The sequence below is a fragment of the Cavia porcellus genome, unplaced genomic scaffold (assembly GCF_034190915.1).
Source record: "Cavia porcellus strain 051 isolate PalLab524CR breed Dunkin Hartley unplaced genomic scaffold, mCavPor4.1 scaffold_9, whole genome shotgun sequence".
NCBI lineage: Eukaryota > Metazoa > Chordata > Mammalia > Rodentia > Caviidae > Cavia > Cavia porcellus.
This window is the reverse complement of record NW_026947492.1, coordinates 39,302,435-39,326,803: the sequence shown is the minus strand read 5'-3', so window position 1 is coordinate 39,326,803 and position 24,369 is coordinate 39,302,435. Positions and strand designations below refer to the sequence as shown.

The 24,369-nt window shown below is 34.5% G+C and overlaps 1 protein-coding gene across 1 annotated transcript; it reads left to right on the top strand.

The window, feature by feature from the left end:
- The first annotated feature begins 48 nt into the window (after positions 1 to 48).
- Cep57 (centrosomal protein 57) lies at positions 49 to 24,281 on the top strand. Its single transcript, XM_003472689.5, has 11 exons — positions 49 to 281; positions 4,167 to 4,323; positions 10,694 to 10,873; positions 11,316 to 11,437; positions 13,054 to 13,170; positions 13,710 to 13,787; positions 16,198 to 16,305; positions 16,790 to 16,867; positions 20,119 to 20,357; positions 20,912 to 21,056; positions 22,622 to 24,281. The coding sequence occupies exons 1-11, from the start codon at positions 237 to 239 to the stop codon at positions 22,853 to 22,855; spliced, it is 1,503 nt and encodes a 500-aa protein (XP_003472737.1). The 5' UTR covers positions 49 to 236; the 3' UTR covers positions 22,856 to 24,281.
- The last annotated feature ends 88 nt before the right edge of the window (positions 24,282 to 24,369 follow it).

Sequence of the window (24,369 nt, the reverse complement as noted above, 5' to 3'; positions counted from 1 at the left end):
CCTCTCTTTTGATTGGTTATAAAGCACGTCTGTTAGGACGTGTTGCCCTCTCCGCGTGCACTCTGTGCGTGGGCATCCCGTTGGTGTTGTGGCGGGGGTGTAGTAACCCTGGCAAGCAGCACCCCCGCCCCTTCCATCTGGGGTTCCTGTTAGGGTCGCCCCTGGTGGGCGGCTCTAGAATCTTGAAGAAGAACTCGAGAACGCAAAGCGGAGGCACGCGTTGTGCGACCAGAAAAATGGCGGCGGCGTCGGTGTCTGTGGCTTCTGATTCTCAGTTGTCGGTGAGTGGCGGTCGGCGTTCAAAGACGCTCCTGGTAGTGCGGCAGCCTTTGCGCCTCTCCTTACGATTGGTTTAGGTGATCCCCGGACCAAGTTCAGACTGCAGCAGGCATTGCCTCGACAGTCTCCCGCCACTCAGATTTCCAGTGTGCTCTGTGAGGCTGCACCCTCTGGCTTGCTTCTAGACGACAACTGTGTAGCTCTGGTCCGTTCCTTGGCCTTTGGAGCTAGCAGCCCAGGTAGTCATGTTCTGTTGTGGCTCGGTTGGCGCGGGAAGACCGGGCTCCGTTGGTCACGTGAGTGTAACGGCCCCTCTTGGAAACTCGCCGAGACCAGGTAGTCGCGTTAGTTTAATAGGTCGTCACCGAATAGCCTGAAGTCTCGAGAGTGCGTTTTATTCGTTCTTAGGCTTCTTCCTTTGCCTGCATTGTTAACTCTCCCGTCATTAATACTGCTTGCCAGATCCTCGTGGCTAGAGCCCAAATTTCCACGGTATTCCTGGGGGGATTGTACGGTGAAGATGCTGTTTGGGAGAGACGACAAGGGGAACTGATTTTAGATGTTTTCGCCTTCATGAGGGTCACTAGTCAGTTTAATGATCAATGCTTATGAAATTGGAGTGTCGAACTGAATCTTTTGGAAAATGCCGCTGCCGCACTGAGAAAAGATAAGTAAACGTGACAAAGCACAATTTGGAGCTCTTTTAGAAATGCTCAGTCATCGACCGTCTGTTAGGCTCTTAAAATTACCTGCGTGAATATGGTAGGAGCCAGGCACCGAAAAGAAGCTACGTGTAATTAGGTAACTACAACTCCGCAGTGTAGTTTGGTGAGTGCTACTATTGCTGGGCTAGTCCAGGATAATTAACAGTGCTTAGATAGGCTGGAGGTTTGCTAGAAAGGAAGATGGATTTAACAGCCTGTTTAAGAGTTAAAGTAGAGTTTTCAAAAATAGAAGAAAGTGCCCCGAGCATTTTGGGTAATGTGTTGAGACAGTAAATGACAGTAGTGAGGGAGGTGATAAGAGGTTGATAAACTGGAAAAGTACGCGAAAACGTGAGGAAAGACTAACAGTGAGGAAAGGAGTTAGAACAGCAGGATTATCTCATGAAACTAAGGGAAAGAGTGTAAGGGAATGCATTCACTCTGGAAAGTCACACTTTTCCTCAGCTTTGAGGTTTAGGTGGCTGTGATAATGAAGCCAAAGATATTACAGTGTGTCAGTGGAAGGAGGGCAACAAGTTTGCGAATGGTTGAGGAGATTAAGAAGTAACCAATGAAGCAATTGGAGTTCATTCGGGAATTCGATCAATAGAAGGTAAAAAAAAATACAAGAGGAACTGCAGAACAAGTATTAAGGTGGATGAATTACATAGGAAGTGTAATGAAACTTTGAAGAGGAGAGTTTCTATTGCTTTCAAAACTTAGCATTTGGAGACCTAACAATGAATGGTTAATGTTGAGTTGAGCTGAGCTTTTCCTCTGGGGTGTAGTGAACCCTAGTCCTTATGGTAGAAATCTCAAAGAACATTTATGAAGAAAGCATGTACGTTTTTGTGCACTAAATTCAGCTTTTAAGTGAATTCTAAGTATCAAAAGTACACTGAAAACATCTGAAATTGTCTTACAATTCAAAGTATCTTCTTAATCACCTTGACCTGCTACATCAAAATTTGTAACTTGGGAGCTGTTTGTTTTTCAAAAATGACTATTTTGTTTCTCTGGTGCCAGAAATGTCCCAGTTTAGAAATAAGCCTACCATGCTGGGGATGGTGGTGCTGGCTTTGAAACTATAACATGAACCCTTATATTCAGATTCAGGATTGTGAACATTAGCAACCCGTGTATTCCACATTGATAAACCCAGCATGGAGTTAGTTATAGTAAGTGGTAATGCTTTTATCATACAAGGATTTTTTAAAACAAGTATGTATGTATCTAACAGTCTGTTGGAAGTAGCTACAGTGTGTCAAATGTGAACATGGAAAGCAAAGTTTCAATTTGTTTTTAAAGTGTTTGTTCTTTCGCTGCAACAGCAGCAGGTAACATTTGCTGTTATCAACTCACCTGTGTATCCTAATTCATGCTAAATAGACGCACAAGCAGGGCAGTATTAAAACAAGTCTCTTGTAGTGGTATCTTGTTCTTCTAATTTGTGTTCCTCTAATCATTGAAGATCTTTTTCTAGACCTTTACTATTTTTTCTATTTCTTTTATGAAATGACACTTGCATGTCTTTGCCTGTTTTTTACTTGGATTGCTTTTGACAGATTTGTAGGCATTTATGTATTCTGGATGTTAATTTTCAGTCTGTTAGGAATATTTCAAGTGGACTTGGGCATGTCTTATCTTTTGAGTAATAAGAACCCTAATCTTAACATAGTAGTAAAATTTTTCTTTTTACAATTAAGAAAATTTTCTGTCTTTTCAAGGCCTTGACTACCATATTCTAAATTTTCGTTTATAGATTTTAAAGTTGGAAACTTAAAATCCTTAATTTACTTGGCATCAATTTATTCAGTGCAATGTTTTTAAGATAAACAACTGCCACAACACTACTCTTTGAAAACTCATCCTTTCCCCCAGTGGTTTTTAATTTTGTCAATATATTAATTTCCATGTGTGTATGTGTATGTTGCTGTGTTCTCTATCCCATTTTGTATTTGTTTCTAAGTAAGTATTCATTATCTTATTATTCTTTTGTTTATTTGGGGAAGGCAATTATCTTCTACCTGTGATCATTAATTTTTCTTAGTTTTTACTTTGTATGATCTTTAGTTTCCTAAGTTACATTTTTTAACTAATCCATAAGAATTAGTGTTTCTTGCATGTTGATTTTACCCAGCTACTTTGCCAGTCTCCAATTAATGTTAATTGAACATCCTTTGGTGTTTTTGTTGTTATTTAGATAGTTATAGTCTATGAGATTTGGTCTTCCTTTTCAGTTGCATTATCTATTATATCTTTTCATTACCCTACTGTGTAAGCTAAGAGATGTATTAAAAAGTTGACCAGTTCTTCATTTTAAAAGGAATTGTTTCAAATTTAAGCGTTAAAGCTTTTTGCCTTTTTTTAAATTGTGTCATAGTGCTATAGAAAAATTGTCCTTTTCCTGGACATTGAACTTAACCGAATTTTCATTCACATTTCTTAATGATCATACAGATTTTTACTTTAATGGCTTACATTAAAAATGTTGTACTAATTAGCTAGACTTGCATTCTTAGAGTAACTTCCCTTTGATCACCATTTTATGTAGTTGGTGTGGTTTGGCAATTTTTTTTAGGACGTTTACATAGGTTTCTGAAGGGCTGGGGATTTAGCTCAGCAGCATAAGTTCCTGCCTGGCAAAGGCTAGGTTGTGAATTCGATCCTCAGTCCTCCGCAGCCAAAAAAAAATAGTCTCTGAGGAAATAATGTCCTAGAATGTTTCTAACATTGATTCCAAGTTCTCTCTGAATCTGTCTCAGAGTAACTGTGCAAGTGTTGAATTACCTGCTGCTTAAATGTTCTGTAAAACTCAAATTCTCTAAAACTTGCATTGAGATCTTGTGTGGCACCTCATGCCTGTAATCCTGGAATTTGGGAGGCTGAGGCAGAAGGACCAGGAGTTTGAGGTCAGCATGTACAGAGTGACTCCATGTCAAACAAACAACAGAAAAAAAATGAGTTATATTTTTTAGTATAAATAATGAGGGCTGGGGAACACAGCTCAGCGACATAAGCACAAGGTCATGAGTTCAATCCTTCAAAAAAAAAAAGTAAAGAAAAAGTGGATTCCCTCTACTGTCTCTTATCAGAGGAACATGTGTACAGGCCAAATGTGTCATAAGTATATGTGGTTTAAATTTTTGCAAATTAATACAGTATCTGTGTTTTATTTTTCAGAATATCTTAGCTGAACCATCAAAGTCAAATGGAAATATGGTTCATCGTTCTTCGTCTTCATATGTATTATATCCACCTGATAAACCTTTCCTTAATAGTGAACTACGTCGCTCCCCAAATAAGCCTACATTTGCCTATCCAGAAAGCAATAGCAGAGGTAAATAGATCCTAACAATGGATATAATTCATGTTTTTTCACTGCTTTAAAAGTTTAATTTTATTCTCTTTAGTTTTGGAATTAGTATAGATACTTCTTCTATTTCTAGCTTCAAAATATAATAGTGGAACATTGGCATCTACAGAACTATCTTGAGTACTCTATGCCAAGTCTCATATGTAACATGAGTCAGGAACCAAGACAGTATTGACTTCTGAAATTTCAAAAGGTTATTGTTTTGTCTCTTTAAAATTTGTTTTGGTTCGCATCATATTTTGCTTATATTTCCTAATGTATTCCTAGCTAATAATATGTCAGTGTACTCCTGGCCTGCTGTCTGCTTTTCATCCTCAGTTATCTTAGGTACTTCCTTGTTCCTGGGACAAAATACCTGACATCCACAAGGTAAAGGAGAAACGGTTTATTTTAGCTCAAATTTGTAGAGGTTTCATAGTCCATGGTCCAGTGAATCTAGGGCCACGTGGCTTGGCAGAGAAGAAGGGTCCATGGTACAAGATAAACATTCCCATTCCAAATAGAAAGGTAGAAAGGAATGGGACCAAAACAAGACTGAAATTCAACACGGCCATCATTAAGTCCTACTGTTCTTTGTGTAGCAGCCACGACAATCTGCAGCAAGATGTGAATTCGGAAGGGATTGAGCAGCTCTACCCCTACAGCACTGTTGATGGTTATAGCTCTAATGGCTCTCTGTTGGGCCAGCTTTGTTCACTCCTTATGATTTTCTGCAGACAATCCATGTTCCTGGCTTCTCCAACCTTGAAGGGTCTCCACTGCAACTTTGGCTTTGCCAAATGCCCTGTTGGACACACTACCTGGTCCCGCAGGCCTTTCTCTGATATCTGAGTGGAAGCATTTGTAACCCCACAACTCTTGCATTCTGTTTGTGCCTTAAAACAGTACCATGTAGATAATGTCAAGGTTTCCTGACAGCTGAAGCAGTAGCCAGGCTTCTTTTGGCTGTAGAGTTTTAGTGGCTGGGTTGCTGATTGCTATGAACCCAATCCTGAGAAACGAATTGCCTGCGTCATCACCATTCTGGAACATGTTGCTCCGGGGCTGTCTTCTCAATGCAGTCTTTTCACCTTTCCAATTTTGAGGGACCAGAGGCTGAAATCACACTAGTTCTTGAGATGTCCTTGAGCTATCTTTTTCTGTTGTGCAGTTCTAAAGTATCTATGTTCTGTCTACTCTCCCTTGAACTGTTTCTCATCTAACGTACCACCCTTCCTTGGAGCCAGCTGCCTGGACTGGAACCTCTACAAAATAAATCTTTCCTACTTTAACTTGTGGGTGTCAGGTATTTTGTTATAGTATAAGAAAGTAAGGCACTAGTTAACGTTGTTATTCATCATAGTCTATTCTATCTTTAAACAAAGAATTTTGATTCCTTTTCATGGTTCACATAATAATAGTTTTAGATTTCACATAACTTATATCTCGTTTGCCTTAATAATGTCATCTCTAACCTTTTCTTTTTCTTCCTTACTCATACATTCTGTGCTCTGGCTAGTTTGAAATACAATTTGTATCTGGAACTTAACCATTCTGCCTCAACAAAATTCTACAAATTATAGCAGTTTTAAATAACATATATTTAGTATGTCACAGTTTCATCAGAATTCTAAGTAGTCTCATCTAACACCTGTACTTAGAGTCTTTACAGGCTAAAGTTAGAAGAACCAACAAAGGCTGTGCTCATTACTTGAGGGTTGGAGAAGTTCTGCTTCTATGCTCATTCATAGCTATTGTTAACGAAATACTACTATAAAAAGCAAATTGGAGATGTGGGGAAGTGGATGTATCTGGAAAATATATTGAGTGAAATAAATCAGACCCAAACTTAAAACACCATTGTAAGAGCTCTCATTTGATTAAGGCAAAATACAGAGGAAGAGCACAGTAAGGTATAGGAGAGGTGAATCTCTTGCAAATACAGAGGTATTCAAAAGAATATTGGGAGGAGGCATAGAATAAGGTATGTTATATACAAGAACTTAATAAAAATAACCTCAGTGAGTATAGAATTGTGTGTGTCTATATATTTTACCAGGAGCATATCTCATTCTCCATTTTCCTATAAAGTTGGTATTCTTCATGGAAAAGAAAAAATAAAACTTGGTAATGTAGGACAAAATAGCAAACCAGAAAACAAGAGACAGAAAAAATCCTCAGACAAAATTAGTCCAAAAATATTCCTCTCCTCTCAGGTGTTTGAATGGGTAAAGCTTCTTTCCAGGACCTGTGGTATTGGAATCCACAAGGTATGCAGAGAGAGCTATTGAGTAGTGGGGCCTGTTGTTTTCACACCCACTTAACAGGTGCTGATTTGAATACTGAATTCTGCTCTGCATTGCCCACTGAGTGGGTCCTTTAGGTGACACCTGCTTCAGGACTGTGCTTCTTCCAGAGGCTTTCAGTGTTTGTGTTATTCTGTGTACCTATCACCAACTAGTTTTGCATCCTGTAGGCTGATGAGGTGCCCTGTTTGTTTTAGTTAACACACTCCCTACACCTCAAGCTGAAATCCCCAGTCCCCTTAGAAAACCACCTGAGACAGGCTTGACCGTCACTCACAAAAAAATTAAAATCTTTGAAGTAACAGGCTCACTTCTTCCATTTTTGGGGAAAACGACTGCCAGATATAAGTCTGAATATCCTTGTTTTATCAGAAGTACTTTCAAGTAAAATGACATTTTGTTTGGAAAGGCTTTTGTTTCAAATTCACTATTAAAACATCTGTGCAAGTTCTTCATTGAGATTGTTGTCCTTTGGTTATGTATATCCCATTTTCTACACACTAAAGAAGGTACTTGTATTTCCTGTAATGTCATCATTTCGTATGTCTACACAATACAGAGAACCTAAAAGTCTTAACTACTATTGTGAAAGTAATACTGACTCAATAGACCCTGGGAAATGTCTCATAAACCCTGCCTTCTCTGGGCCTATCCCTTATGCTTTGAAAATCACAGTAATAAACAGTGAGTACACCCAGAATATTGCTTAGTTTCTGTAAATAGTTCTGCAGGATGCAGGAAGAATGCAGATGACATGTGTTGTAGAATCTGCATAATAGCTCCTTAAGGGCAGAACCTTTGTTATCTCCACTATAGCCCTTATCTATTAAATATGGTCTACAGATTTTATTGAATTGAAGTTTACATGACATTGTTTCTTTCTAAACTTTCTGAAACCCTTTCAGGGAAGGCTGAGTACAGTAATATCTTGGTACATGCTACTTTTTAAAAATGTCGGTATATGTTTGTAGTATATGATGACTTTTTTATGCGAATCAACTATTTTGGCACATTTGTCCCTGTTCTCCTCCTCCCACATTTATTGTATAAGCTAGAGGTTGTTGGTGTCCATTGCCTGGTGATTCACTACCTTTTCCAGCCAAAGCAATTTGATGCTTATCATTTTTGGTATTTGTGCCTTTTAGAACTACTTAGTAAGAAGGGCCTGTCATGGTAACACTATTATGTAAGGAAAATTAAGCATCTTCTTTCATTTCTATAGTTTTCCTGTGTTTGCATTCTCATGTGTAACCAAAACACATTGAACCTTGAACAGATATGTTCAGAAATATTGCATATAGGGTCAGAGATACAGCTTAGTGACACAGTCATGAGTTTGATTGCCAGTACCACACATAAGTAGTATGTAATACGGAGGATAAAAATTTCACATATAGCATATGCTTTGAAGAAAATATATTCAGGAAATGAAATAGTGTTATATTTTAGTGTATCCTTTTTTCTTCACCTTTTTTCTCTTTCAGCAAATATTTAGGGGTTTATTTCTTTTTCCACAAATACATTCCCTACTCTTTTCCCAATATATAAAGTTTAAAACTTTTGAATTGCTCCTGTTCATTTCCACATAGAGTATATGTCACTCAATAGTATTTCTAATTAATAGGACTATAAATGGTACAGTGGTTTTGCCCTCATGTAAGAGTGGGCAATACACAGGAAGAAAACAGAATAGCTTAGATACTGATGTAAGAAGAGAAAAGGTATAAAATCTATTACTTGATCACCTAGAATGAGTGTCTTAATTTGAAACAGACAAGTTTGTTAAAAATATAAAACTGAAAGCGTATGTTAAATCCAACCCTTGAAGATATGGCTGTAAATCACATAGGTCCAAAAAATCTGAAATTAATGAGAAAATGAGACCGAAGTAAAATGTTTCCATTGATAGAATAAAATTATCCATATCTGATAGGTTTAAGAAAGCTTGGAAAAGTACAATCACAAAAAATTTAGTCATCTGTGATAGAGATGAACTAGCTTTGGTAAAGAAGAATATTTCTAGTTTACAGACATAGAGAAAGATTGAACAATTAAGACAGGAAGGACAAGTATACAGGTAGAAAGATACGTTTAGCAACACCAGGGACTAGAGATTCATAAGTGACCACACTTTCTGAATATTTTCTACGTTTAACTAGCCTTATTCTCTATTTCTTCTGACTGCCTCTTTCCCACATGGTAGGAAACATAGCAGTTAAGTAACTTTTGAGTTGTAGGTTGAGTCAGATATGCTTTCAACTTTTATAGAAAAGTTTGAAGAAGACAACCAGATGGGCTTTAGTCTGTTCTACAGTTGAGTGTCCTTTGTGTATCAAATATCCAGATTTGTGAAAAGGTAAAATAAAACAACAAAATTGTTTGTTTTAAGTTATGATATTTTTTAAGCTGTGCTGTTATAAGAAATTGCGAGAAAAAGCTGTGGATAAGCCAAGCAAATAGTTCAGAGCTATATGCAGTTGCATAGTAAAATGTGATTTAAAAACTACAAAATAAAAAATACCCCAAAAGTTTAGAAATGCTTAAATTGAACAGATATTAAAGAACATTAATCTTTAAACAGCTATCTTGTCCTCATATTTTTTTTTTGGTTGATTTTTCAGGTTCTTAGGCAGATATGTATATGCATTTTATGTGTGTATTCTTTCCAGTTAGGTTGTAATCCCATCAATACCAGAAAGATTAAGGTGACTATTTTATAAAGTGTTTTGAGTATCCTGCATTGAACTTGTCATATCTTAGACATTAAAAAAAAATGTTGAATGAATGAATTATATCAATAAGTAGAAAAACATGCCCTGTGAAGAATAAGAAAACTAGATTCTTAGAATTTTTTATGATATTTCTTCCTAACATAAATTTGTATTTAGGGAGAATGATTCTGAATAATAATTGATAACAGTAGTTTTTAAATGTTTTAAATATTTATATAATATTTGGCAACATTGATACTAAAGTTTTGATAGAAAGTTCTAAAACATTTTTGGGGATGTGTGTAAATAATTGATTGCATGTATTAATATGTGAATTTGGTTTACGATAAATTATAATAAAGATTTTTGTCATAAAGTTGCTTCTTGTTTTATTTAAAATTTAAATGTAGAATTCTATGAAACTGTAATGAAAGAATATGTGAATATGTAACATATTTTGAGGTTAGGAAGCAATTACTAAGTATTAACAAATAAGTTAATAAGCAATTAATAAGTATTAACTTGAAATATTAGGTATAACTGTATGAAAAAAATCAAAACATCAGCTGTTCAAGTTGACACCAAAAGTAGAATTAAAGATATTTTAAAATGGAAGAAAGGAATCTTTTTTTTTTTCATAGAAAAGTGGGCAAACGAAATTTATGAAAGAAAATTGGCCAGAAATTTATATGAAATTGTTGACTCTAACAAAAATACCAAATTACCAGAAGAAGCATCTTTTTCTTGTCAAAAGACAAGAGAGTTTTGTAATTCATAGTCTTGTGTTGGCAAAAATACACTCTTGATGAAAGTATAAAGTGATGCAGCTTGGAGGTGCACTGTTTCATGAATATTTAAAATAAAAGTATTTTTGAGCATTTTTCAATTTATAGATATTTCTGAGGAAATTTTAGAACTATATAATTTTTGAGTGATTCCTGTTTTATAGTGCTAAAATAAAAAAGCAAACCTATATGCTTTTTAATTTTTTTAGTTTACACGTTTATCAATAGATAGAACCAAAAATGACAGTCATTATTTCTGCGTAATAGATAATTGGTGGTGGTTTTCTTCAGCGTGTTTTCCTGTGTCTTCTACTCTTTTTATAATAAATATATATTATATCCTAAAAATAGGTTTCCTAAAAAATACTGTTTAACAAAGTTCTTTTCATGGTTGCTTATGTTTAATTCTACAATTGGATTTTTTATGTAATCATGCAGATAAAAGTTAATGTTCCAAGAATGGTCTTTCACTGGACTCATTAATAGGTTTTAATTTTTTGGTGAATTTTCTCTTTATGTTGTCATCTTACAATATCTGTTATATATTTGGCAGCCATATTTTCTGCTCTAAAGAATCTTCAAGATAAAATTCGACGCTTGGAACTTGAGAGGATTCAGGCAGAAGAAAGTGTGAAAACTTTGTCTAGAGAAACAATTGAATATAAAAAAGTACTAGATGAACAGATACAAGAAAGGGAAAACTCAAAGAATGAGGAATCAAAGCATAATCAAGGTTTGTTTGGTTATAAAAGAAATTCTATCAAAATAAGAATTGTAAAATTCAAAAGCTATCTTCAGGCATTATAAAATTACATTATACTCAGGTGCAGTTTAAAGAGCAAGTATTAACGTCATATTTACTGACTGTAAAGTATATTTGATTGGCATGTAGAAAGAGAAAGATTTATGTAATTTGAAAAGGCTTCCAGAACCACTGGGATAACCACTTCCATTGTATGTATTTTTTTTTTTTGTCTTTTTTTTTTTTTTTTTTTTTTTTTTTTATCGGTACTGGGGATCGAACTCACGACTGTCTGCTTTACAAGGCAGGCGCTTATGCCGCTGAGCTAAATCTCCATCCCCCATTGTATGTATTTTAGACTGAGTTTGTTATTGAAACTATTCTGTAGGTGAGCTGATTGCTGATTTCTGCTTTTCTTATGTACTCATTCTAGAACTGACTTCTCAGTTGGTAGCTGCAGAAAATAAATGTAATCTTTTAGAAAAACAATTGGAATACATGCGGAATATGATAAAGCATGCAGAAATGGAAAGAACATCTGTTTTAGAGAAACAGGTATGGCACCTCAGACTGAGACTCAATAGTTATTTGAGACAGTTAATTGAAGTAAAGACCTTTTTTCTCTGAGGACTTAATGCTACTACTTTATATCTCTTCACTATGCTGTTGAGATTATTAATTATATTTTTATTTAAATGGATCTTTCTCCACCCATATTTTTATTTTAACATATTCTTTCATTTTATGAGCACTGTGAGTCATTTTTTTAAAAACCTGGTGTTTCAAAGTTAATCCTTTTGTTTTACCTTGGAAATTTCATCATAAATTGTGGGGGCAGACCTATGAGGTAGGTATGAATATGTGTTTGCTGATGGCATGATGGTTTTCACTGGTTTTAGTCCACATTTGTGTGTTCTAGTCATTTGGTATTCTTGCATTGTTGTAAATGATGTGTTGCTTGAGGTTTTATATTGTCTTCCTGCGCATCTTGGGTACAAAATCTTCAGTAGTGCCTCATGTGATACTTGATATAGTATCCTTTCCTTCACTTTTAAGTTCTGTTACCTTTTTTCAACTTTGAGATTTTTCTTTCTGCTTTCGAACTTTTTGTGTCATCATTTATTATTGCTGTATTTTGTCGCATTTCTAGAATGGGTCAGTGGGAAAAGGAGCATTAGTTCATTAGGACAGTTATAAGATACCTTGATTATATGTAGCAAACAACTGTTAGATGTCGATAATAGATGCCTGGATTATACTCCTTGATTCATCAGTAAAGTTTACAGAGTATATTTAATATGAGTAGTTTAATAGGAATAGCTCCAGTACTTGAAACAAGTTACCAGATTCTTCACACACTGTAACTATCCACTAAAGTAAGTATAAAGGAATTAGTAACTTATACTGATCATGATAAAAGTATTAATATTATTTTGTCATATTAAAAATTTTTTAGTATTGATTATACTGTAAACATATATGAAGATAATATAAGTTCAGATATTTAGTATTTTGGCTTTTTCTTTTAGATTTTAATTTAATATTTTTTCTACCTCTTACTCTGTTTTCATGGGATTTTTTTCTGTGACTGCCAGTCCTTAAGTGCATATAAAAGACAGACTTTTACGTCAATTGCCCTAAACTTGAAGAAACAAAAATATCGCTGGGCATTCAGACACACTGTTATCCTAACAATGAAGAGACTAAGTAGGAGCATTGAAAGTTCAAGGCCAACCCTAAGCTAAAAAGGGAAGTACCAGCCTGACTACAGAACAGGACCCTGTCTTTAAAAAAAAAAGATAGGAGTGGGTAGTCTTGTGTAAAAGAAAAACACAAAACACCTAATGAGGATAGATAAAGAACAAGACTAACTGAAAATATCTGTTTATCGAGGCTTTCAATTGAATAAATTGCTGCTATCCCAGGGCATAAAGATACTATTAGCATATAAAATCAAGTTATATAAAACATAGTATGCAGTAAAAACAATGACCGTTTAAGCCAATCATTTATTAATGTGTGGTTTTTCCTAATATCATAATCTAAAATTCCTCTCCATATCAGTAGTATTCTGAAAGGCCAGATAAATAACATAGTGATCCTAAGAAATATTCTGTGTTAGTAACTTCACAGTTTTGACTATTAAATTATTGGGCTGTGTTGTTTCCTAGGTGAGCCTAGAAAGAGAACGACAACATGATCACACACATGTTCAGAGCCAACTTATAAAACTGGATCTTCTTGAACAAGAATATAATAAACTTACCACCATGCAAGTCCTTGCAGAAGTCAGTAATGTATCTTTTACTCATTAATGCATGATGATATAGTTATCATTTTCTGAAATTAATTTTTGCTAAATATTTATAGCAATAAAATTGATTTTATAAAAAGGAAATATATAGAGAATTTTTAAGTGAAAACAGTTCAGAGAATTTTATTTTATAATCCTGAGGGTCATAAGTGAGTTATTTTTTGAAAATACTGAAAGCGTAAAATGGCTTTGAGCATTCTTAGGGCTTGCCAAGACTTAGGTTTAAGTTGTTATTGCCTGAATTAATTTTAGTTTTAGTTGTGTAGCACTTGCAAAGAATTTAATTCCACTCAGTAAATTTCCAGATTTATTTTCGCTAGCCATAGATTTTACTGATAATTCTAACTACTACAAAATTATTATTTGATCACAAAGGAAAGTGTCCTGAGTGTTTTCAAGCCCAGAGACATTGCTAGATTAATTTAACAAGACCATGTTTAAAAATACAGCATGTTCCTATGTTGTTACACCAATAGATACTTCATTCATCCTTTTTGATATTTTTATCTCTAGAAAAAAATGCAAGAATTAGAAACAAAACTCCATGAAGAAGAACAGGAAAGGAAACGTATGCAAGCTAAGGCAGATGAGGTAAGTTGAAATACCAGTAAGTGGGATCCTCATTTTTTACTACTGTGTTGATATAAATAAGCATTTATTTTGGAGAACCTTTGATTATTTACATTTTAGAACAGTCTGTGAATAAAGTAACTTAATGTACAAAGTTACAAACATGTATTTTTACAAATAAAAAATTTGAGCAGTTCTTAAAAGTACTTTTAACCTGGGAATCTAGCTCTTGCATACCATGCATAAAGCTCTGTGTTTGATTCCCAGTGCTGCATCACCATTAAAACACAAGGACAGAAATCAAAACACTGGTTTTCTAAGTTTGTAAGTGGTGAACCTATGGCATGTGTGCTGCAGTGGACTGGTGATACTGTTGAAACCTCTAAAGGTTCACCATCACTGCTCTAGGAGTAACTGAAATTAGTTGACAGAGCCATAATATCAGGAAAGTGAACTTTGCTGTCCCTAGTTTGAATTTTATCTAATGCAGTGGCCACCAGTTTGAAAAATTGAGGCTGAGGCATAAGCGCCTGCCTTGCAAGCAGGCAGTCGTGAGTTCGATCCCCAGTACCGATAAAAAGGAAAAAAGACAAAAAAAAAAAAAAAAAAAAAAAAAAATTGAGGCCGAATAGATTCACAGCAACACTGAGTTGTTACATACTAACCAATCTGCATTTGTAGAAGTAGAACATTGCTGCAGTCTTACAGACTCATTAAGTTTTTGTGATTTTTAAATGAAGATTCCTTCTGAAGTTATTTTCCCGATATTTCCAGGTGCTCTTCTCCTCGTCCCAAGATCTTTATGCCATTTATAAGAATCTTTTCGTATTAATATAAGAGGCAAGTCCAGATTTCAAAACAGGCGTACAGACTAGTGTCCTGCACCCATATTATAAATGATCACTGCCTTTTAAATGTGATAAATGCCTTTTACCTCTTCTGGTGTTCCCTTGAATTTCCTGATTTAGTATGTTCTCTGTTCAGGTTTAGATCTAAAATGCTCCCAGAAGTCATTTGTTGGAAGGTGATGCTGTACTCCACAAAGGACTCATTCCTTGATTCGTTCCGTAGTTGAATGTGCTGATTGGAAGTGGGCTCTGTTTGGAGGCAGGTCACTGAGAGCTGACTGGAAGCAAATTATTTTATCCCCAGCCCTTCCCTTTTTGTAGGGATATGCAATTTCAAGTCTAGCTAATTCTAGAATGCAACCTTGGGCAAGTTATTTAATCATTCAGATTCTAGATTTTGCCATTGATAAAGTGACCTTCATTTTATATCTTAGTGTTGGGAGATCAAATAAGACAAATAATAACAAATTACTTTAGAATGTTAATAGTCAGACTCAAAAATACAACACAACTGTTAGGAAAAACTAGATGTAAGTTAAGTTACAAAACTATTCTTTTTTTTACTACTCACACTCACTGTCATACATCTTCCAAAGTAGTAATTTATTACTAATGGCATTTTATATTTGCTGTGTATAAAAGAATTGTTACGGGAAAGTGTATAGGTGCTCCTGAGGTAGAGATCCTTTATATGCCTTTGTCAGTAAGTACATTTTTTTCCCGAAAAATAAAGTCATAGGAAATGATCTCAGTGTTCTTTTGCTTAGACCACTGATTCTAATTGTTTTTTCTAGTTGTATCATACTTTCCTAGGGAACTTTTTAAAGTACATAAAAGTATAAATATCTTGGACTTGAACTTCCTAATTATCATGTCTAAAGAGGAGTATGGCAATCTGAAATTTTTTTCTAACATGTCAGATAATTTGGACACCGCAAATCTGAAAGATTTTAGAGGCAAGATTTTGTTCTTTTGTTTTATGTTGCAAATTGGTTTAGGGGGAAAAAATGGCATTTTTTAAAATGCTTAGCAATTGCTTATGGAATCTATACCATGAAGATAAGGTATGGTGTTATAGTTTGCTTGTTGAGAAAAGGACTTGATATTTACTAAAATAACCTCTGGTGGTTTTGCACAGATGTTTCCAGTTTTTCTTCCTTGTAAGTATTGCATATATGTTTTTAAAAAGTTGTTGTGTATTTTGCAGTCCAACTGCTTTGTATGTATGGCACTGAGGTAGATGCTGTATTTGAAAAGGGAAACGACTGAATGATCAGTTTAGAGTTACATACATAGTATTTAATTCACTAAAGAGAATTTAAAGACCAACTATAGATAATGGAAGTTTGGGTTCCAGAATGAAGGACATAGTTTAATATAGCAGTTCAAGATAAAATGAGAGATTGGTGTCATAAAATACTTGGTAAGTTAAAATGGTGATTCTTTCGTTATATAAATGTATTACTTATTTTTCAGTCAGATACTGCCATTAGGTTGTATAAGCTTTTACATTGTAGATCTCAAATTTTAACAGTAGCGTTTATTGCTACAGCATTAAATTCAGCCCTTCATGTTTTTCCTAGTTGCAGACTGATCTGGAAGCAAAGAAACTTACCTTTGAAGATAAAACAACCTCATATACTCCTATTGCAAGAAAAATTAAAAAAAAGAAGTCAAAACCATCAGAAAAGGTATGAAAAAGCTAGTCAGGCAAAGTGCTAATTAGTACATTGTGTGAAAATACTCATAAATTATCAGGTGAATCTCTCATTCTGTTTCTTCACTCATGAAGTGAAGGATGAATAAAATATATACTACTTCATTTTTACCCTGATAGTGACCTAATATATATAAAAGCATTTTGGAACTGCAGAATAATGTATAAATTAGTCTTACTCAGTCTTACATTAATGATCTTTTGTTTTGCAGTGCTATATGTAACTATACTATTTCTCTATTTAGATTATAATTGTTACTTAATTGGTAATTTGTTTTTCTAGCCTTTCCTAGGCTAGGATACATATTGATAAGTATTATTAAGAATTTGTTCTAGACCATTGTATCAATATAGATTAAACAAGTAGTAGATCAATAGTAATCTCAAAGTCTCAAATTAATTATATGTAGTCAGCTTTTTGCATCATGGAATAAAAAATAATTTTTCTTTCCATTCAGAAAGGACCTAGAAACTATTTTGGTGCACAGCCTCATTACAGATTATGCTTACGTGATATGCCATTTGTGGCTGGAAAGGTGAGTTTGTCAAACTGGATTTCTTTTGTTAGATATAGATATTTGAATTGCACATGTGTGCTTCTCTGCCTATGTATGATAGAAACATTTATCTGTACCCATACCATGTTTGATTATACTAAGAAGAAAAATGAAATGGAGACAAGTGTTACTGAATTGGGGCACCAGGGAGGAGGTGCAGAGAACACTTCAGAACATCATCGTCCCAACTGACTTATATTTAAATATGAATAGGTATCACCTGTTTGGTCAAATCCAGGTACTAACTAGTTCTCTAAGGCATCATCATATATAGATTAGAATTTTTGTGTCCTTTAGTGCTTAAATACATAGAGATAATAACTTCGTCAACTATCAACAAGTACTGTGCAATTTCTAAGTGTTTAACAGTGTTCATTCTAGTCTTTCATGGACTGTTTGTGTTACTGTTTGATGTGTATTTTGAATGCCTAACTAGATTATCGGTTTTAATATGTTGGATAGTAAATATTCTTAAGATTTTTACTTACTTGTTCATTGATTTATTTACAACCCAAAATATACCCTCAGTGAGTGAAACTGCGTGTTTTAATAAGGTCTGAAGCAGAAGGATAGTGAGACTGAGGCCAGCCTGGAGTAGAGTGAGACCTCATCTCAGAATAGTAAGCCCTTAAGGCTAGAGAATGAACTTTTTTTCTGGGTTTTCTGCTATTAGTTTGCAGGTGTATAAGGTAGTTACTTTTTGCTGCTTTTGTCCTTTGCAATGGATTTAATTTCCTATTGCATTGCACACCATTTCACTTATGTCACTACTTTTATCTCTTATTCTTACCAGGATTTATTTTGTTGTTGTTTCACTATAGTATCTTTGAATTTCCCAAGAATTGGCTGGCTGCATCAAAATCACTGAGCATGCATTTTGAAAAAATTATGAAGCCCCAGAAAGCTACTTAATGAGAAAAATCTGGAGATTTTTAATAATGTATTTTAAATTTGTTTCTTAGTCCCAGTTTGACATTTTGTTAAATTAGGACCCACTTAACCCCATTCTCTACTATTTTTATTCCATAAACACTCAGACCAAAGGTTGTCAACTTTGTGTTTACTAAAATGTCACGCACTTTAGATCAGCCTTTTATTCTTAGGTTTTTTTTTTCCTTAGTTTCAGAGTTTTTTAATAAAGTGAATTGAAGTCTTGTTACCATGAATTCTACTCATTGGCCTTTTTTTTCCGTTTTCAGGCATCCACACAAGAAAACTTAACCTTTGAGTACCAGAAAATTTAAATATGTTTGAGGATAGCTTTACTTTTTTTCTTACTTCATCATCCTGTTATGGGTTATAAACAAACTTTTTTCCTTCATTCATCTAATGTCTTCATGTTTATCACCTTATCACACTTTTTGTTCCTAAATTGAGTTGTTGTATGACACAGAGTAAACAAGTTCTAAATTGTCTGCTAATCAGGCTAATAGCACATATATGGGAAAGCATAGTATTTTTTCACCCACTGATGCCAGAGTCAGTTAAAATAACAGGTATTTCCTGGAGCAGTGTATCGGCCCTTGCAAGTCTTGTACTTGCAGAATTTTTTGTAGACCTTTTAATCAAATGAAGATTTTACGGGAATAGGTTCAACCTGCCCACTTCAGATCTGTCTCATTCTTCCATTATGTTTTTCCCAAATTCGACTGCCTATCTTCAGTAATTCTCATTGAAGTCAGTAACACTGGTTGAACAGGACAGATCCAAAGAGGAAGATTTTTTAACTAGTGCTCATTTGGAACTATTTGTATTCTTAATGAAATTCAAAATACAGTGAATGTTCAGTCACTCAGCTGAGTGTTTCTCAGCCTGCAGTGAAGGACCAGTTTTTACTTTTAACTATATCGTCACACAGTTCAATACCTTTATTAAAAAAGTGAAAGTGAATTATTAAAAAAATAAAAATGTAAGCTTATTCCTAGATTCAATAGATACAAAGCTAATAAGTACAAAAAGAAGTAACAGAAAGAAGAAAATTAACTTTCAAAAACTATTGCATATTGAAAGTGCACATGCAGGCAATTAGGATAGTGCACATGTTCCAGCACAATAATGATGACACTGATTGTACAATACTGAACTAACCTTGCATTCCCTTAATATAACCAACATGGATATGGTGTAAAATCATTCTTTGATGCATTCAGCTTGTAACAGTAGAAACGAAGAAGAGCTTCACTTTGTTGAGCACAATGGCTTCTAAATCTGACTGATGAGAACTAATGGAGGACTTAAAAATAAAATTTCCCAGGCCTTGACCATGAGGTTGGAGTGCTGTCTTGGAGTCTGCATTTTAAATAAGTTTTTCTGGTGATCAAATTCAAGCAAGCAAGATGGTTACTTATAAGCTGTTACCTAGGTTTTTCCCCTTTCTGTGCCAGATATGTCTTGTGTTTCTTACTAATCAAGAATAGAGAAATTAATTCAGTGAAAGTATACCATCTGAAGGTACATTGTTTGATAGGTTAGGTAGATAATCTAAACACAGTGACAATGTGTTATGACAAAGTGTTGGTAGCCAAACGCAGTGGCACATGCATTTAATCCTATCTAAGGGGCTACAGCAGGAGAATCAGAGTTTAAATCTAACCTGGGCAACTTGTGTCTTAGAGAAACCTTGACTCAAAAAAACAGACCTGAGACAAAGGACTTATGTTCAGTATCTATTTGTGGTTAATCTGAGAACTGGACCAAGTTATTCCATGGTAATTTTAAGGAAACTGGTAAAAGTTACATTGTAGTCAGATTTAAAATAGTAGTATAAAAGCTCCTTGTAAAAGAAATGCCATTTGCAGATTTGATTTGTTCACAACATAGAAATTATAAGGTGGCAGTACTTAAGGCCAGGAAATTTAGGCTGTATCTCAGGGATACAGGTTCTTATCCTCCATGCAGAGGAGACTGGACCTGCTAGTCAGGTGATTTAATAAAAAGATTTCAAATAGAGAAATGTGATCAGAATTTTTAAAGAGGGTAACTGATAGCCCTCTAGTTAAAGAACAATAGAAGTAAGAGCAATTGTGATGTTCAGTCAGTAGTGATAGGAAGGTGCATAAACCAAATGAATAATGTGGTGTAGAAAGGGGACAGATTTCTGAGGTTGAGTCCATGTAACCTAGTAAGTAATTTATTATAGAGCAGATTATGTCCTAGGCTGTGGGAAAGTTTATCAAAGTTAGTAAAAAGCAAACAAGAATGGAAAATTTTAACATTTTTCTCTTTTTTAGTCCACTAGTCCTAGCCATGCCGTGGTAGCCAACGTTCAGCATGTCTTGCACCTAATGAAACAACACAGTAAAGCTTTGTGCAATGATCGAGTAGTGAGCGACACCCCTTTGGCAAAACAAGTACCTTCACGAAGTAGCAGAAGTAAGAAGTCAGCCACACCTCCTTCTTCCAGCAGCATCAACGAAGAATTGGCTGAAGTCTTACAGACTTTACAGGATGAGTTTGGCCAGATGAGCTTGTGAGTTTTGGTTTTTAAAATTGTTTAGTTCTAAAGCCTTTTTTTTTTTTTTTTTTCCGATTTTTGTTGAGTATCAGTGCTATTCAGCAATTATTTTAAGAACAGTTCTTGTACCACCCATCTTATTAGTAATTCACAGAAAAATCTTTATGGGTAAAATCTCTCTTCTAATACAAATAAAGTTTAACATACCAGTGGTTGCATTTAGAGAGCTTGATAAACATTAAGTTTAGCAAAACTGATGATTTAAGGAAGTATTGAAGATCAGTTTCCTTCTAGATTTTCCTGTCTACATGTGTAATACTCTTGTAGGAGAAATGGGAATATAAACAGTTGAATAGTTTCAAATTAAAAACTGTTGCATTTCTCTCCAGTGCCTTTACTAAACTTTTAAACTATGACTAAAAGTTTCAAAATTTGCTGCTCTGTTAAGACAGTGAATCTTTTTGTAAAAAACAGCAGAAAGCAGTGACACCTTGGTAAGATCAGATATAGTGAACCAAATTGTGAAACCCAAGGGAACTAACCACACCCTACTTTTGCTTTGTATACAGTGATCACCAGCAGCTTGCAAAACTTATACAGGAGTCACCAAACACTGAACTAAAAGACAGTTTAGAGTGTGAGCTGGAGGCATTAGTGGGAAGGATGGAAGCAAAAGCCAACCAAATAACTAAAGTTCGGAAATATCAAGCACAGGTAACTCAGTTTTCCTTCACTCAAGTTTCTAATAATATAAAAAACACTTGAAGTAGATTGGTTGATGACAGAAGTGTATCTTAAAAGAGCTACCAGTGCTAATTCTTTGCAAGACAATTTTTGGTTCATTAATTACTATACTAAGACTTGCTACATGGGTTAGCAAAGAAATGTTACTACATACATTTTACCTACTAGTGAGGTACATCTTTTAGACACTGAGTAGCTGGCCTAGTTTATGAATAAACCTTAATTTCTGAGGCCAAATTAAATGGTCAGGTTTATCCACTTGGGTATTTTAAAATACCTAGTAATTCTCCTTTTGAAAGGAATGTCAGATGTAGGTATATGAAAATCATGTTATACCTTATAGTAGAATAGTAATTTACTTAATATCAAGTGTATTGTTGCAGTTGCACTCAAGGGTTTTTATCCAGAATCTGTTTGTTTTTTAAAAATTTACTGTGCCTACTGGAATTAAGGGGAATGGGTCGAGCCAGAGAGGCTGAGTCAGGCTTGGCTATTAGACTTCTCATAGGTGATTGTTTCTAGTCCATGACAGTAATTGTAGTTGGAAAGTTTTGAAGTGTGTTGTAGGTCAAAATAACCAGTATTGACTGGTAGATACAATATGAATAGAAAGTACTGTGAAGGACTGGTACCACTGACTGAACAAGTGTGCTATTCCTTGACTGGTAGCCATACACTAGGCACAGTGAATATGTCATGTCATGTAATTGCCTCAAAATACTTTTTTAAGATGGCAAATTGGGTCTTTCTGGGTTTTTCTGTTCCCATCTTATAAATAAGGAAACTGGGGCAAAAGTTAGCAAGAAGCTCACACACATCTGCAATAAAATTATATAGCCCAAAGACATACTAGGTCACTGGTAAATAGCAGAGCTAGAGAGCAAACTTTCCACTCCAAAATGTGGGCTTTTTAAAAAGTACTTTGTTTTTCCAAAGTTCATGTTAGAGATAGAGGCAAATAATTCCTATAGTTTTAATTAATGGTTTTACTTATTTTTGTACATTAGATTCACCTTTATTCTAATTGATCATGAACATGTCAGAAACAGGTTAATTAAAGTAAAAGTTCTCCTATAAATGTCTCCAAAAATAATAAAAGTAAAAATCTTTCCCATAATATTAATGCATTACCATCTTTCTTCATCCATCTGGAACTTGTGTCTTACCTGTTTAGACTAGTTTCTGTAAGTTTTTCTTTGCCTCAGTCCGTCAGTCTTCATCTTCTTCCCCTATGTCATTATTTTGTTTTTTGCCTCCTCATGAATCCTTTTTACCAGCCTCTATAGCTTTTTACTCACCTATTTTGTACTGTAGTAACTGCCTTAATGTGTTTGGTCTTGCTTGGTTGTATATTACTACATTAGGTGTCAAGTGTTAAATAACTACTGGAACAGATTTTTTAAACACTTACAAATACATACCAAGGCTGTATTCTTTGAGTTTTGGTTAGTGTGAGTTACTTTAACGGTACTGGTTATCAGAAGAAAATTTTTTCATTAAATTCTCCTTTCCCTTACCTTGCTAATTTGGTATAGCTGGAGAAACAGAAGTTAGACAAGCAGAAGAAAGAAGTAAGAGCTAACAGAAAGACTCTTGATGAAGAAGGAAACAGCAGCAGCCGATCTTCTGGGGCCATAGGGACCACAAGTAAGAAGGATTTTGCCAAACTGAGACCTGGAGAAAAAAGCAGGAAAAATCTTCAGTTATTGAAGGACATGCAAACCATACAAAATTTATTACAAAGCAGTAAGGTGTGTTGGGATTACTGACTGCTCACACCAGGTCATAAATTTTATTCAGATGATCAGATATTGACAATTTACTTTCCAGGTTTCATACTTAGATTGGAATTAATAGCAGGTGTTTTAAGAGATTAGAATTCCCTATTTTGAACCATGAACACAAATGAAAACCAAGGGAGTTTTAAAACTTGAGAGGTCACATTCTTGAAGATGAATGCACTGTACTGGTATATTGCACTTTGTAAACAAAGTACCAGGTTTTTACTTGTGGTGTGACTTTTTAAAAAAATTTTTTTACATAGGTATGTGTGTGTAAATTAGGTTTAAATTTCCAAAATACGAGGCTAGCCCTACAGGCAACATTTGCTTGAAGAGTCTCATTCTTAAATATTCCCTGGCATCAAGTGCCCACTTCCCTTTTTCATACAACTATTAAATATATTTACTTTTGACTATTGATGTTTTTTCTATATTTAACTATTTATGTATTTAAGAGGATTTTGTTTCTCTGATATTTTAATCATTGGTGCATTTCTTGCTTTTTCTATCTGCTGTTTAAAATTTTTAAAAATTCAAGGATCATTTAAATCACTTACCTATCAAATTATGTGTATTTTTATGAGTATAGATTGTTAATGAAATAACATTTTGGAAAAAGGTGAGACAGAAGGGAGCTGTTGTGAAAGCATACACGTGCAGCTTTTCAGCACCTTTTTGTAATCATGTTATTCAAAGCATTGTGGTTTTAATTTTGAAATGTAGAAAAGCCCTTAAATATGTTTTTAGTATAGAACATGAGTGCAGTAGGAACTGTACACATATAATTATCATTCATTGTAAATGTGAACAGGTCAAAACGTTCTTTTTAGAATTTTGCCACTGAAGTCAATAAAGGAGCTGTTTTTAAAGACACACTGGAATTTTACTTAGCCTATTGACAAAAGCTTTGTTGTAAACTTTCAAACATTAACACTGCATATACTGTCTTATACTTAATTTGCCATTTTATGCTTACATAGTTTGCCCAAGAAGACTGAATTACTTCATGATATCTAAGAACCTTTTAAGAGGGCTAATGAGCAGGTGAGCTACTTATGAAAAGAATTCCTTTTATGTGCCTCTTTGGGAACTGAGATGGAAGATAAGGATTATATCTACACAAGCAACTTTAATTTTTGTAGCTGCTGATTACTAGGCTTATCCAGCCTCTTGTTAAATTTTCTTGAGTTAGGAATCCTTAATATAGAATCCTTGCATAGATTGAGGTATTTGTGAATCTCCTGAAATTGCATGTAAACTTTTGCTTGTGTGTACAATTTTCTGATGACGTTTGTAGCAGTGAATTAAGGATGAGACTGTAGATCTGAGGAAGATGAAAAATTGCTCTATTGACCTGGTAAATATTTACTGTCTCTCATTTCCCATTTTAACTATTAAACTTTTGTGATCTCTTTGTTTTGAGTTTTAGGTCATTAAATTATATGAACTATCCCTTGAATGGTTATGTCTCTAAGTCATAATTAGGAAAAGAGTGATAAAGA